This window comes from Mandrillus leucophaeus, unplaced genomic scaffold, assembly GCF_000951045.1.
Source record: "Mandrillus leucophaeus isolate KB7577 unplaced genomic scaffold, Mleu.le_1.0 Scaffold1481, whole genome shotgun sequence".
Taxonomy (NCBI): Eukaryota; Metazoa; Chordata; class Mammalia; order Primates; family Cercopithecidae; genus Mandrillus; species Mandrillus leucophaeus.
Window position 1 is genome coordinate 353,445 of NW_012101456.1, and position 15,417 is coordinate 368,861.

Genomic DNA, 15,417 nt, shown 5'->3' on the forward strand with positions numbered 1-15,417 from the left:
GTTTTCTTTTTGAAATTAGTTGATATAAGAGGATTTACTCCAGACATTTTGAAGTGATGTTTTTTCCAGAACTTTGTAATGTTCATCAGCGCAGCCAGTGAGAGAAGGCTGCTCTTTGTGACTGCAGAGCCATCACTTCCCAACATCATTACAAAAACAAACAGCTCGCCCTCGATTCCCCACATGACAATGGACCCGCATCTGTCAACAGACTCGCATTATGTGCCGTGTGAGAACATGACTATGACATTTGCTCTCGTGACATGGCAAATTTCGGCGGCTTGTCTGGAAAGAGATTAGCAATCATTACGCTGCAGCACCTTTCATCAAGCTAATGACATTTCAATCAGCACATTTTCTCCAGTTTCGGTACTTTGCTATCTGAGCACAAGTCTCTAATTACGCTCAAGCAACAAGTTTCACATCAATCTCCCAATTTATGCACTCACCATACACCATTGCTCCTCCAGTTTCATGCAAGAAGCGGAATCGATGATTTTTAAATAACCAGATTGTCAAAATGGTAAGGATGAGCAAAAAATTGAAGACAAGCAGCTCCACCGCTCCCTGATGTTGAAACTGATACTCATCTTTTTCTGACATAATCCTTGACTGTCTCTCCATTCTCCAGTCTTCTTGAGATTCCTTAGATAAAAACCTGGATAAGGGCTATTTTATCAAGATTTGCCTAAGACAGTCTGACTGCCTGAGAATTTCAGAAGAAACACTGCCACTTTAGCTGCTACTTCACAAGCATTCTGCCCTGGCTTAGTATTCAGATGGCTTCTAGTTACAACTTCCTGTTTCTCTCTTAAAGCAGCCCTGTCTCTTTTCAAATTCCAGAGTGTGTGGTTTCATCACTGACTCTTAATGCCTTTAAATGATTCATCTCATGAAAATATCTTTCATACTGGACAAATCTGCAAGCAACGATTCTAAGATCTTGAATCATGGTCTTCTTGTTCCAAACAAGTCTTCTTAAGCTGCATAAATATGAAACCGTAGATTAATAATAAAAAAGGTAGACTTGCACAAGCAACGTTTTCTAAGTTCCAAAAGCCAATTCCTGATTCAACTTCACCTAAATGTAAGATCTTTCCTCTCTAACCAAAACCTGTCAAAGTGATGGGGATTGATAGCACAGTTATCAATCAGCCTCTGTGCACTAAATGGATCAGCATATTAGCCTCCTGAAAAGATATTACACTGCTTAGCCTCAAACTTCTGCCTCATAGCTCAAGTATCTCACAATGGGATTCACTTAAGGCATAGAGTTTCTTATGCTCTCAAATCATGACTATACATTGTTTAAGCAAACCTAAAGTGATTTCATAGGATTTTTTTTTATTGTTGTAGTTGTTGAGAAGCAAGAAAGGATTTAGTATATGACTCTGTTTGGCTTTATATAACTGATAGCTGCAGAGCAGCATTTAAACTCTAAATCAATTGTTTTTCTTTTAACAAGAGAAAACAATGAAAGCAAAAGACAAATAAAATTCCATCTCCATCTCTACAACTGTACTGTTTGGATATGTTGAGACAAAAAAGAAAAAAAAAAAAACACATAACTTTGAAAGAGAAACTCACATAGCCATCCTTAGCAATGCTGCACGCATGGATTTCTCTTTGTAGGGTTCCCGGTCTAGGCATCCAGGACCCACAGAAATATGCAACAGATCACAACGTCCTCTGTCCTGTGGCAAAACAATGTTGCTCACTGAGAAATGGTTCTGCCACCAGAAATGAAAGCTCTGTATTCACAGGATTCTGACCGTAAGAGTGATGATTCTTCAGATCATCTTCCATGTGGCAGGTTGCTTCTGTTTGATTTCATGTTTTTCTACTTTAAAATAGTTCAAGATAATACCATGCGTTCTGCAACTTTTTTCCCCCCTTTTCTTTCTTTTTTCTTAGCAAATGTTATAACTTGCTTGCTTTTAACACTTGATCCTATAACACATTTGGATATATCCTGGGGTTAAGTGATTTTCTTTTTCATTTTACCATATCATTGGAATTTAGGAGTATTAATCACCCATTATCCCCATTTTGACAGAATAAATACTCAATTTATACAATGTGATTTCTTACTGAGTAGGCTGAGCCCAAATGCATCCTGAAACAATTTTTGTCACTAAAAGCTAAAGGTCAAGCATATAATATTATTGGGAGCTAACTACCTCCTCAACAAACAGTTTCACCATGAGAGTAAATCTGTCAACCCCTTAATACAAAACTCTGCTGTTTCAGCATCTTTGCTTTGTGCAACTTTTGAAGCTTATTTCCTCTCTGAGTTTAACTTAGCAGAGGGTATTTATGTGTGCTGCAGATGTTCTTCTAACACGCTACCCTTTTTGGCAGGAATATCTGTGATGACTAATATTCAAACTGTTTTGAAACCTGTCAGCTAATGCTTGCAAGCATTGCATGGAGCTTTGCTAGCAGGTTCTACCTTTATAATTTTGCAACTCCACAGGTTCAGTCGAGTTGTCAGATATACAAGATAACACAAATTCAAAACCTAGAAACTTCCTGTCTTTTTGTTTTTTGTCATTATGGAATTACTTTGGTTTTCTTTTATCACAGTTATTCCATCTGAGTAGAATAAACATTTTCTGGTTGACCCGTGACATCCAGTTTCACTCTTTTACCCAATGAAACAACTTGACAAAAGATTAATGGCCCATACAATGTTTTGATTGGCTTTTACATCTTTTTAAAAGTTTTAGGTTTGATGTCAACACATTCAAGTCAGTATATTTAACATTTTAAAAAAATCATATGGCTTCTTGCAGGAAACACTTGTAAGATCTGGCACACTGGGCCCTTCTTACATGGCCACAATCTGTTGGGGCTGAGTGGTTGCCTGCTGCATTTGCAACCAGCTTGCCACAAGTCCATTCATCCCTCTTCTTTCATTCGTGGTCCCTGTGTGACTCCTGCAGATATTTGAATGTATCACTCCTGCTTTATTCCAGGAATGGAGTACATTCACTATTTCATTGTTCAGGAAATGTCTCCAATTCCTCCACCCAGAAAAGGAATTCAGTTCTTCCTATTTTGTGTTTTCTTTTTAGAATATCATTTTTTAATTTTGCTGTACCAATATAAGTGAGAAAATAAAATAGAAACATGTAACAATAGAGAGTCTACTATGGACCAGAAAATATGCCAAGGAATTTAATTTAGTCTAATTTAATATGCAGAAAATACTCACCCTTCTCCTGGTGAGTAATTTAAGGCTCAGGGACAGTTGGCAACATAGCCAAGGTCACACAGCCTTTAGCAGTTAAATTACATGTGGGGTGTATTGGCCTTTAGATGGCTTTTCAGCCAGGGTGATCAACTCATCCTAGCTTATCAGGGACTTTCCTGGTCTGCTACTGAAAGTTGTGCATCCCAGGAAACCCCCTCACTCACAGACAAACAAGGGAAGTTGGTCACTCTAACAGCCAAAGTTCCTCAAATTCTCAGATCCTGTACTGTCAATAATCACTATTTTTCATGAGATTCCTGAAGGAGATATTCACAGAAAAAAGAATATCAGTTAAAAATTACATGTTGTTTTATGACCTGGTAACCAGAATCCTTAGTTCCAGGTTCTCAGGTGAAATTGGGATGGACTCAAAACTTAGGCACAAGGACCAAAGAGGAATTCTTGACAGTCCCTAAATCTCAATATTAATACCTGCTGGCCACTGCAAGATACAACATGCAAGTGACAAACAGCAAAGAGAAAGAACAGGATGGCCCAGCCTGTTGCAGTCAGTGTGCCCTGTCTCAGCTTGCCTATCCAGCCACAATGAAAGAAAGAACTGAAGAGTGGAACCTCCCAGGCCAGTGTAACTGCATGGTGCGGTAATCGCACCCACTAGTGAATGGGACCCAATCAACTTTACAGAATCTAACCAATCACTTCTGCGCTCCTGGTTCTTGTAAGAGGTCATTGAAGATTGTGGGGTCAGAGTATCGAGAAGCTAAGTTTGCCTTGGGTAGGGAGAGATACTGAGAAGTCCCCTCTCCAGCTCCCTGGAGCTCCACAATGCCATCTTAGTTCTCTCTCAGCCCTTAGGATTAACAGAGAATGCTTAAGACAACACAGGCCCTGGGTTATAGGAAAATTCCACTGTCTCTTTCATGTGGCCTTTCCCTTACTATTTATCCATCTTTGAGACCAGTGAAATGGAAATTTCATATTTTGCCCCACCCTACTCCAAGCTTCTGAAATGGGCCAGGACAGGACTGTAATTAAGTTTGTTTGAAAGCCACACAATGTCCTCATCCAAAAATCTATCCCCTATCCTATTTTCAAGCTCATCATAGACCTATCTTAGCTGTCCCTACCTGAAAAAAGTCACATGTTAGCATAAATTGCCCCTAAATTTGAGTAATATGGACCCCTCCCATTAGTATATTTCCATAGCAAAATGAAAGTTCAAAAATTTCACAGGTAATTAAATCCCATAATAAACACTTAGACAATATTAAGTCCACCCCAAGTTCACTGTTCAATGCTGGGTTTCTTTTCTTCAGCCTTTACGAAGTCTGGTCTGTGGGATCCAGGGTCATGAACCCAGGATGTGACCCCAAGTCCATGTTCTTTCCACTGCTCTTCATTATAGTGGGAAGGTGAGATTAAAAACCATTGAAAACGAGTGAAATCAGAGAATTTGTATCATTTTATCAAACAATGCAAGTGTAGAAACGTGTGTGGCATGGATAGGGGATCCTTTCCTTCTTCTACCCAACAGGTGCATTCCAGCCATGCTCTGAGGAGGGAAAAATGGGTGAAGACCTCACTGTTTTTCTCTGTGAACTGTTATCTCTGTGTTGATTCTTGATGCTTAGAAGTCCATCACTCAGTGATGACCGGAGAAAAGGGGAATCTTCTTCCACCTGCACTAGAGGCTATTTGGCTGGCCTTGCCCCACCAAACACGTACTGGATGTTATTTAGGCATTCTTGCATTGAAGAGTCCCAAAACTGTATACAGCCAGGTTGAGGCAAATCTGATACAATACCTGTGAGCCAGTCATGTCATCCCTGTGTTATCAAAGGGGGGACCGTCGTACAGCTGAAGCCTGGGGAATGAGGAGGGTCCCAGATGCAAATCCCTTGACTCCAAACTCAGCCCCTCTTCACCCTGTTTCCTGCAATCCCCCCATTTTGTCCTCAGCTTTCTGTCCACAGCACATCATCTCTTTTCCTTTAGAAATGGTACCTCTTCAATAGAAATAATAAACTCCAGTCTATAGGTCCCCTCTTCTGTCTTGCACATCTCGGAAGGCCCATCATGAGAAAAAAAATTCACTCACTGGCTTCTTGTTTTGTTCAATCTCTGCTGGTTCTGCATAAGGCAGAGGTAATGCAGGCTCATCACAGTGGTTGGAACCTACTCCTAACCCAAGATAAAGACTTCAAGGATGAAAAGAAGTGTGAGCTCTGGAACCAAGGTCAAGAAGGAAAAGATGGAGACATGCTACTCCATGCTGCAACTTGTTTTAGCACAAAATTTCTGAAATAAGAGCTGAGAAAATTCATTTCTTTGATCTCCCATTAAGTGTCCAGTGATAAATTTGCATTCTTCTTAGTATATAAGTGCTACTCTATGTCTTGCAAAGTAATAACTCTGACCTCACTAGCTAAAATATACTGTGTGTTAAATTATAAAATTTTTGTATAAACTAGCAAAGAAAGCCATCATGACCCTCACCTCTCCCTGATCTCTACATTTTTCTCTAAAGAGAAAAAGAGACTTAGGAGAGAAGACAGAGCTCCAGATTAGGAGAAGTTGAATACGCTTGGAAATATTTTCTGAAATGAAGTATGTCAAAATCAAGCAGATTTGGACAGTTTCACTTCTTAGTTTTTCCCATATCAATTCAAAATCTAGCCTTTGAGGCAGCCTTTGTTAGAGGGTGTCTCTGTTTGAGTTCCCTCACAGCAGACCTTGAGACAAGGACTTGCAGGTAGTTTATTTAGGAAAGGATCCAAGGAATCCCAAGTGAAAAAGTTTGCACAAAGACTAGAAAATACCATTTTTCAAAAATACAATTTTAATTTGCATTGAAGCCTCATTCATTCTTCATTTCATTCAATTCTGTATATGGTCTATGCACTTTGAAACTTTAATAATTTATAGCTATGCTCAAAGTAATCCTTAAGTAGCACACAAGATGAATTTTATTTATGCTTAAGCCAACTAAATTACATAATAAATTCTATGACAAACACTTTGGTTCTCTTAGATAAGAAGGTAAATCATGTTCCATGGCCAGCAGAGTTAAAACCACATGTCACTTGTGCAGAGAAAATTCAATTTACTTTGAATACAATTTTCTGATGGTAATACTATATCTAAAGTATAAGTTTTAAGTTAAAAGTTTAAAACTACTCTGAGACTCTTTGAAGACTATAACTTGGTGTATCACACACGAACACATACACTATGCCCCACCCTACCACCCAAGGTCTTCCTCCAAATGAATTGTAAATCAACAACAGGTGGTTACGTATTCATTTAAATCTAGACCAACAGGTTTAATGGATGTCACAGGACAATGTGATTTTATTTCTATAAAAATGTCCTGCATTGCTGTGGGAAAAAAAACAAATTCACAAAGCAAGATAGAGCAAACAATGACAATTTTTTGGTTACATCATATGTAGCTTCAAGAATGTTTCTTTGTTGGCTAGGCTAAATATGAATTCCCAAATAATGACACTTATATTATCCAGTCAGAAGCTCCAGTATCTAAGTAACGACTTTCATTTCTAAACTCTAGGTGTGGAAAAGAACTGTTTCTCAGAATATAATCAGAACCTATAAATCTCAGTTAAATCTGTAACAGAAACATTGTGTTCTAGCAGCTGTTGGACAGACTCTTCCAGATTCCCAGGTTCCTCAGCAAAATCACTAAAAAGATGATTAATTATGAATATTTGCTCATCCTTTGAATCCTTGCTAAAAAGGTAATTTAAAAAGTTTTTCACCAGGGTATTTGGGCTTCAAAATTGAGGGACTATAAATAACATACAGTTTTTAAATGTTAAAGGAATAATCTTTCTGGAAAAAAAAAAAATGTCTTCCTAGCTTCTTACTTAAGCCATGTCCTTCATGGCACTATCTGAGAATTGTTGAAATGGGAAAAAGCAGAACCAATTAATTATCAGCAGTTTAAGATTCAAACAGTATTGGATTCCACCAAAATCTACTCTTAAAACTAGATTTATTTCTAAGTGAAAAAAACCAAATTTTTTTTGTTAGAGATTCAACAGCCAAAACCTCAGGCGTCTCCCTTCCACCATGGTAACCAAAAGACAATACACACAAAATATACAGCTGACAAGAACAGGGTACACCAAGAATGTAAGGTTTTTGGTGAACTTTGTTGGATAATGTGGCTTAGACCAGAGGCTTCCCACATCTCACTTCAATCTACAGGAAAGCCAAGGACAGCATACTCCGAGACAGGCTTGCTGGGGTAAAATCTATCTGCACAGTGGAATCTACTTCCAAGTACTCAACCTCTCTAAAGAAGGGTTGCCTTTTGCAGAGACAGCAGCTAGAAAGGGAATCTTAGGGCTCCTCCTCCCATCCCTCAAGCTTCTGGGCTCATTTTGACTGATCAGAGAGAGAAAAGGATCAACCTTCTCTGCACCTGAGCCCAGAAAACTTACCTCTAGTAAGGCGTGGCCTAGCCAATGTGGTGCTTGGATCACCCACTGACCATCCCTGTTCCAAGGGATTAAGAGTGGGATATACTTTCTATGACTCTTCCAAGAGGTCAGAAGTGGAGGTAGAAGTTTCCTCCTTCGTGGACCACTGTGGAAATGTAGGGATAGAAGCAGAAGGGCCCCCTGTATTTTTAGGTTTTTTCGGGGGAGGGGATTTTGTTTTGTTTTATTTGCCGTTGTCCCAGGATTACTGAAAAAATTAGAGCATTGCAGACAGATTCAAACAGCTCCCCGAGGCATTTTGAAATTTATCGCAACTGTAGGCTGAGTGACCTGTAGGTTGGACAGACTGACAAAGTTCAAAACCTTCCTCATTTCCTTAGTGTCAGGGTCTACTTCAATGGTCTCCTGATCCGTGGCTGAGATCTCGGGAACATAATTGTCTCTCCTTTCTCTCTCCTTCTCCTGCAGCTTGATGGAGATACCTCTCACTGGGTCTTCTGAATCCGCTTCATCAGATGCATGACATAGCCTACTATCTTGTTGCGGAGCTTCTTGCTGAGGATAATGGTGGTCTCCTCGCACACACGTTTGTTCGTGCGGAAGTCTTTGCCCAGGGGTGTGTAGTACTGGTCTGTGAAGACCTGGGTGGCCTTCTTCGTGATTTTGGTGCAAATGTGGTCATGTGAGCGAAGGACTCCCTGTTAACTCTCCCGATGTCTTTTTTCTTTAAACCTGTTGGAGCAGGGCTGGCGCACTCGGGAGAGCAAATCTGCATTGTGTCTGAGCAGGCCTGCTCCTGTGTTAATGTGGATGTGTGTTTTGTATCCTCCTAGGGCTAGTGTGTAGAGTGGCCTAAATGTTGCACTTGAAGGCTGTAAGGAGAATACGAACTCAGTGAAATTGCCTTAACTTCACCCCATACCAAAGGATTAATATTTCCTCCTATACAGTTTTTTTTAATTGTGTTGATCACAAGTTGTGTTTAACCAGTTCAGCAAAAAGTATGCCATTTTAAAAAATACTCAAAAAATATATTGTAGATACACTATTCAAACACCTAATTTGAATGTTATTTGATTATTAAATTGTGAGAAAAAGCTCTAAAGTTCGAAATCAAATTCCCCTTCCTTCTGTAAGCTAAATTTGGAATTTTTCTGACTTTGCTTTCTAATTTTGTTGGATTGGGCTCAGTCTCATGGTGCCAGATTTTCTTCACCAGCTGTGATGTTTGGGGCCATCTTTGGAGCACTAGAATATCTATAGAGTCTTCAGCAACAATAAAGTTGAATGAACCTAACTACAGATTACTCACACTGAGCCAAAAAACAGGAAGCATGAGCAAATCCCATGCCCCTAGAGTAGCTGTCCTAAACCAAATTATCTGTTCCTAGTTGTGCAAATAGTACAATTTGGGGAAAGGCAAGAACATGAAGAAATGCAAAGTTATAGATATGATATTTTCTGTTTCAGGCTGACCAATATAGACATCAACTGGACATTTGGTCCAGAGGTCATTATGAAAGAATTTAAACCCACAAGAAAGAAATTGTCCGTTTATTGTAACATTGAGCTCCCTGTGCCAGTGGGGAAATCACTTGTAGGTACTGTCTTGCCATTAGAAAGTGGCACTTAAAATACTTCCTTCTAAAATTTTGAAATGTGCCAACTTGACACTTCTGGTCCTCCAGTTTTATGCAAGGCTTTGTCAGTCCCCTCTGTATTCATCTAGTGTGTTTAAAGCCTTTTCATTATTTATTAGTGAAATGATATAACATCTGGACCTTTAACATATTCCCTCATAAAATCTTGTGAGATAAAGTTAAAACGGAAGTAATGACAATTTTATGGTTGCTGGGGTTACATGATGGGAACGTATGGTATTTTTCTCTCTACTTTTGTGAGTGGTTGAAATTTTTCATAATACAATTTTTTATGTATTTTTATTTCCCTCTTGATTTTCACACTTGGGGGATCCAGTTCCTCCCTGGGCTTGAATGCTGCCTAGTAATGTATCTTCCATTCCCTCTTTAAGCACATTCATGATATGCATTCTGTGAAATCCCACCCTCTTTCCCTTCTCTGTTTTTCCTTATTGAGTAGAATTCCAAAAGGGTTTTAGCCTTGCACTGCAGCAGCTTTGGTCCTGGAGTTCCTTTCATCTGGGAACTCTGTTTTATGGATAAAGTTCTCTCTCATTACCCTAGTGGCCTCATTTGGAGGATTACCCTCAGCAAAGCCCTAACTAAAGCCACTGCGGATATTTCTAAGTAGGAATCATTATGCTCTTTTTTCTTTATCTTTTTTACTTCATTGTTTTCTCTACCCATACATTTTTCTATATTATCAATTACATAATTCAAACTTTTTTTATTTCAATAGTTTATGAGATACAGGTGTTTTTCGGTTACATGGATAAGTTCTTTAGTGGTGATTTCTGAGATTTTGGTGAACCCGTCACCCGAGCAGTGTACGCTGAACACAGTGTGTAAACTTTTATCCCTCATTCCCATCCCAATCTTCCCCTCTGGGGTCCCCAAAGTCCATTATATTATTTTATGCCTTTACATCCTCATAGCTTAGCTCCTACTTACAAGTGAGAATATATAATATTTGATTTTCCATTCCTGAGTTACTTCACTTAAAATAATGCCCTCCAGCTCTATCTGAGTTGCTGCAAAAGACATTATTTCATTTTGCTTTATGGCTGAGAAGTATTCCATGGTGTGTATATATTACATTTTCTTTATCGATTTGTTGGTTGATGGGCACTTAGTTTGGTTCCATATCTTTGCAATTTAGAATTGCGCTGCTACAAACATGCATGTGCATGTATCTTTTTTGTATAATGACTTCTTTTCCACTGGGTGGACACCCAGTAGTGGGATTGTTGGATTGAATGGTAGAGCTACTTTTAATTCTTTAAGGAATTTCCACACTGTTTTCCATAGTGGTTGTACTAATTCACACTAATACAATGTAAATTACACCAGCAGTATAAAAGTGTTTCCTTTTCACCACAACCATACCAACATCTATTGTTTTTTGAGTTTTTAATAATGACCATTCTTGCAGGAATCAGGTGGTATCTCATTGTGATTTTAATTTGCATTTCCCTGAGGGTTAGTCCTGTTGAGCATTTTTTCATATATTTATTAGCTGTTTGTATATATTCTTTTGAGAAATGTCTATTTATATCCTTTGCTTACCTCATGATGGGATTATTTGTTTTATTCCTTGCTGATTTGTTTGGGTTCTTTGTAGATTCTGGATATTAGTCCTTTTTTGGATGCCCAGTTTGCAAATATTTTCTCTCACTCTGTGGGCTGTATGTTTGCTCTGCTGATTATTTCTTTTGCTATGCAGAAGCTTGTTAGTTTAATAAATCACATTTATTTATTTTTGTTTTTGTTGCATTTGCTTTTGGGGTTTTAGTCATGAATTGTTTGTGTAAGTCAAGGTCCAGAAAAGTTATTCCAATGTTATCTTCTAAAATTTGTATGGTTTCAGGTCTTAGATTTAAGTCTTTGATCTATTTCGAGTTGATTTTTGCATAAGATGAAAGATGGGGATCCAGTTTCATCTTACCATATGTGGCTTGCCAGTTTTCCTAGCACCATTCATTGAATAGGGTGTCCTTTTCCAAATTTATGTTTGTGTATGCTTTGTCAAAGATCAGTTGGCTATACATTTTTGGCTTTATTTCTGGGTTCTGTATTCTGTATTATTGGTCTATGTGACTCTTTTTATACTAGTACCATGGTGTTTTTGTAACTATAGCCTTGTAGTATAGCTTGAGGACGGGTAATGTGATGCTTCCAGATTTGTTCTTTTTGCTTAGTATAGCTTTAGCTATGTGGCTCTTTTTTGGTTCCATGTGAATTTTAGGATTATTTTTTCTAGGTCTGTGAAGAATGATGACAAAAACAAAAATAAATAAATGTGACAGTATTTTGATGGGAATTGCATTGAATCTGTAGACTGCCTTAAGAAATAAGATCATTTTCACAATATTGATTCTTCCCATCCATGAGTATGCGATGTGTTTCCATTTGTTTGTGTCATCTATGATTTCTTTCAGCAGTGCTTTGTAGTTTTCCTTGTAGAGATCTTTCACCTACTCGATTAAGTATATTCCTAAATATTTTATTGTTTTGCAGCCATTGTAAAAGGGAGTGAGTTCTTGATTTGATTCTCAGCTTGGTCATTGTTGGTGTATGGCAGTGCTACTGATTTGTGTGCACTGATTTTGTCTCCTGAAATTTTAGCAAATTCGTTTATCAGATCTAGGAGACTTTTGGGTGAGTCTTTAGGGTTTTCTATGTATATGGTCATATCATCAGTGAACAGTGACAGTTTGACTTCCTCTTTTCCAATTTGGATGCCCTTTATTTTCTCTTTTCTGATTGTTCTGGCTAGGACTTTCAGTACTCTGTTGAATAGAAGTAGTAAAAGTGGACATACTTGTCTTATTCCAGTTCTTAGGGGGAATATTTTCAGTTTTTCCCCTTTCAGTATGATACTGGCTGTGGATTTGTCATATATGGCTTTTATGATTACTTTGAGGTAAGTCTCTTCTATGCCTATTTTGCTTAGGGTTTTTATCATAAAGTAATTCTGAAATTTTTCAAATGCTTTTTCTGTGTCTATTGAGATAATCATATGGTTTTTGTTTTTAATTCTGTTTATGTGATGTATGACATTTGTTGATTTGTGTATGTTAAACCATCCCTGCATTCCTGGGATGAAACCCACTTGATTATGGTATATTATCATTTTGATGTACTGTTGGATTTGGTTAACTTGCATTCTATTGAGGATTTTTGCATCTGGGTTCATCAGTGATATTGGTCTGTAGTTTTTTGTTTTTTTTGTTTTTTTCTTTTGAGACAGAGTCTTGCTCTGTCACCCAGGCTGGAGTGCAGTGGCATGATCTTGGCTCACTGCAATCTCTGCCTCCTGGGTTCAAGCGATTCTCCTGGCTCAGACTCCCAAGTAGCTGGGATTACAGGCACCCACCACGATACCTGGCTAATTTTTATATTTTTAGTACAGACAGAGTTTCACCATGTTGTCCAGGCTAGTCTTGAACTTCTGACCTCAGGTGATCCACCCGCCCCAGTCTCCAAAAGTGCTGGGATTATTACAGGCATGAGCCACTGCGTCTGGCTGGTTTGTAGTTTTCTTTTGTTTTTTTTTATGTCATTTATTAGTTTTGGTATTAGGGTGATACTAGCTTCATAGAATAATTTAGGGAGAATATACTCTTTCTCTATTTTCTGGAATAGTTTCAGTAGAACTGATACCAATTCTTCATTGAATGTCTGGTAGAAATCAGCTGTGAATCCGTCTGGTCCTGAACATTTTTGTTGACAATTTTTTTTATTACTGATTTAGTCTTGCTGCTTGTTATTGGTCTGTTCAGGATTTCTATTTCTTTCTGAAAATCTAGGAGAGTTGTATATTTCCAGGAATTTATCCATTTCATTTAGATTTTTCTAGTTTGTGTGCATAAAGGTGTTTATAGTAGTTTTGAATTATTATATTGTTTGTATTTCTGTGGTACTGGTTGTAATATCTTCAGTTTCATTTCTAACTGAGCTTATTGGACCTTCCATTATGATTTCTTTCATGTGATTTTCCCCAAAACTTTTCCTTTTCCTGACTTTTGAATTTCCAAGCTTTGAAAACCTTTTTCTCACATCATCAGCAGTAGAATTATTCTCTCAGCTACATGTTTTCCTGCAGCAATGGAATACGCCCTAATGTTGCATTTCCTTCTGCTCTTCCACGGATTCTGCAGGATCAGCAGAGCCTTGCTTTCTTCCTCCTCCTCCTGTGTAGCACTGATTGCTGCACCAGAATTCCTCTCCTCTTTTTTCTTTAGAACCAGACAATTTTCCTGGAGTCTCCCATATGAAATCATTGAGTTCTGAGTCAGTCAATTGCATCAGTTGTTCAAATGCATCCAGTCGCCATCACCAACCCAAGTTGGAAAATTCTATCTATAAGCTACCCTCCATCAGCCCAACAGCTAACCCTGGCCTGGAGTTGATCTCCTTTGCACCTACTGTGCTACCCTTTACTGTGCTTCATCTTCCCTAAACCTTTGCACAGAGTCCTAACTCTATGTGTTTCCCGGAAATCATCCCCCAAACCATGGCCATAGTTTTGCCACCTGAAATGACTGTGTCACCTCCAAACTCATCTAAGGATGTTTAATGTATTCTCTGCTAATCTTCTCAGCCCTTCTATAACAAATGTCCAATGTTTCTGAAATCACCCCATGCAGCTCTTCCATGAAGTTTTCCAACTGCTCTCTTATTCTTGCAACTCTAAGAGGACACCTCTCAAAACGCTAGAAAACAAATGACAAAGTTTCCTCAATAAATAAATTAGAAAAAGAAAGCGGGGAGCTGGAGGCAGTTAATAAATAAAAAGAAGTTTAAGGGACATATCAACCAAATGTAATGTGGTAGTTTTCTTTCTGATCTTGATTCAAACAAACCATATATTTATATGGTATTTATAAACAATGGTGAAATTACAGTTGGGTGGTAGGCACACTAGAAGCTCAGACTCTACCACTGAATAATATATGCAAATAAGAAATCTGTACTTGTGCCCCCAAATCTACAAACATTAAAAAGAGAATATGTTATTTTTAAAATGGTGAAATTAGAAAACTAGCTAGATATATAATATGAAGAAATATTATTAATATTTTAGATGTAAAATGATATTGTGGTTAAACTTTTAAAAATTCTTATTTCTTTGAGATAATATAGATGAAATCATATAATGTCTAGGATTAATTGTAAAATACTCCAGCAGGTGCTGGGATTTGGAGGAGGAGGGGGGAGGTACACAGGAAATAAGAATAGCCGTATGTTGATAACTGCTGGAGTGGAGAGATGGGCACATGGAGAGTCATTATATTATTCTCTCTTCTTTTGTGTATGTCTGGAAATTTCCATAATCAAAAGTTTTTGAAAAATAAGAAGAATAAAAGAAAAGACAAACACTCTCTCTGAATAGTTTGCTCTCTCTGGGCTCTCACTGGAGGAATTAACCTAGTGAGCTCTCATGATCTTGCCTCCTTTATTTGATTTTTATAAGCCCCCCTGCCCTAACACTCCTTAAAAAGATAACAGCTAAAATATTTCTCATTTTTTAGTCCCACCTTTTTTTTTTAAATTCAATCTGTCTCTAGAGGAGAAAACTGTTTATCTACCCTATCTTATTTCTCAATGTGCATACCTTTATTTTGCTTTCATTTTTTTTCATTGTTGTTCTGATTGCAAGACCAAACCTTTTTTCAGAGTTTTCTTTCCCCAATATGCCACTATGCAAACCAAATTCTTAATGACAGGGAGTTTTCAATGGAAAATCTTAAATGGTCCCTCTAAACTTTTGGTCCATAATGAGGGACCAAAAGTTTAGAGGGACCATTTAAGATTTAAATGCTTTGCTTCTGCTTAAAGAATGTGTCATATGCCCTATAGGAGAAAATCTGTATTGTTGTTTATCTATTCCCTTGCCCTTCTGTGGTTGAAGCTTCAGTAGGGGTCTCTAAAATTCTCACCCATGAGCAGACTTTACAACATACACAGTTTAGAACCAATTTAAGACTTGGTGATAGAAGTAGGGTATTTTCAGGACCCTATGTAGGTATAGAAGATGTGATAGAAGTAGGTTATTTCCAAGACCGTATGCAGGAGCCTCCCAAGCCCAAGAGAC

The 15,417-nt window shown here is 38.0% G+C and overlaps 1 protein-coding gene across 1 annotated transcript in view; it reads right to left on the reverse strand.

Annotated features, from left to right (window-relative positions):
- LOC105535611 (sodium/hydrogen exchanger 9) overlaps window positions 1–833 on the reverse strand; it is a gene marked incomplete at its 3' end in the record, with an annotated part of 317,019 nt that extends 316,186 nt beyond the window's left edge. The window contains exon 1 of the mRNA XM_011974743.1: window positions 450–833. Within this exon, the coding sequence (XP_011830133.1) occupies window positions 450–624 (175 nt within the window). The remainder of the gene's footprint in view (window positions 1–449) is intronic.
- Window positions 834–15,417: the final 14,584 nt, after the last annotated feature.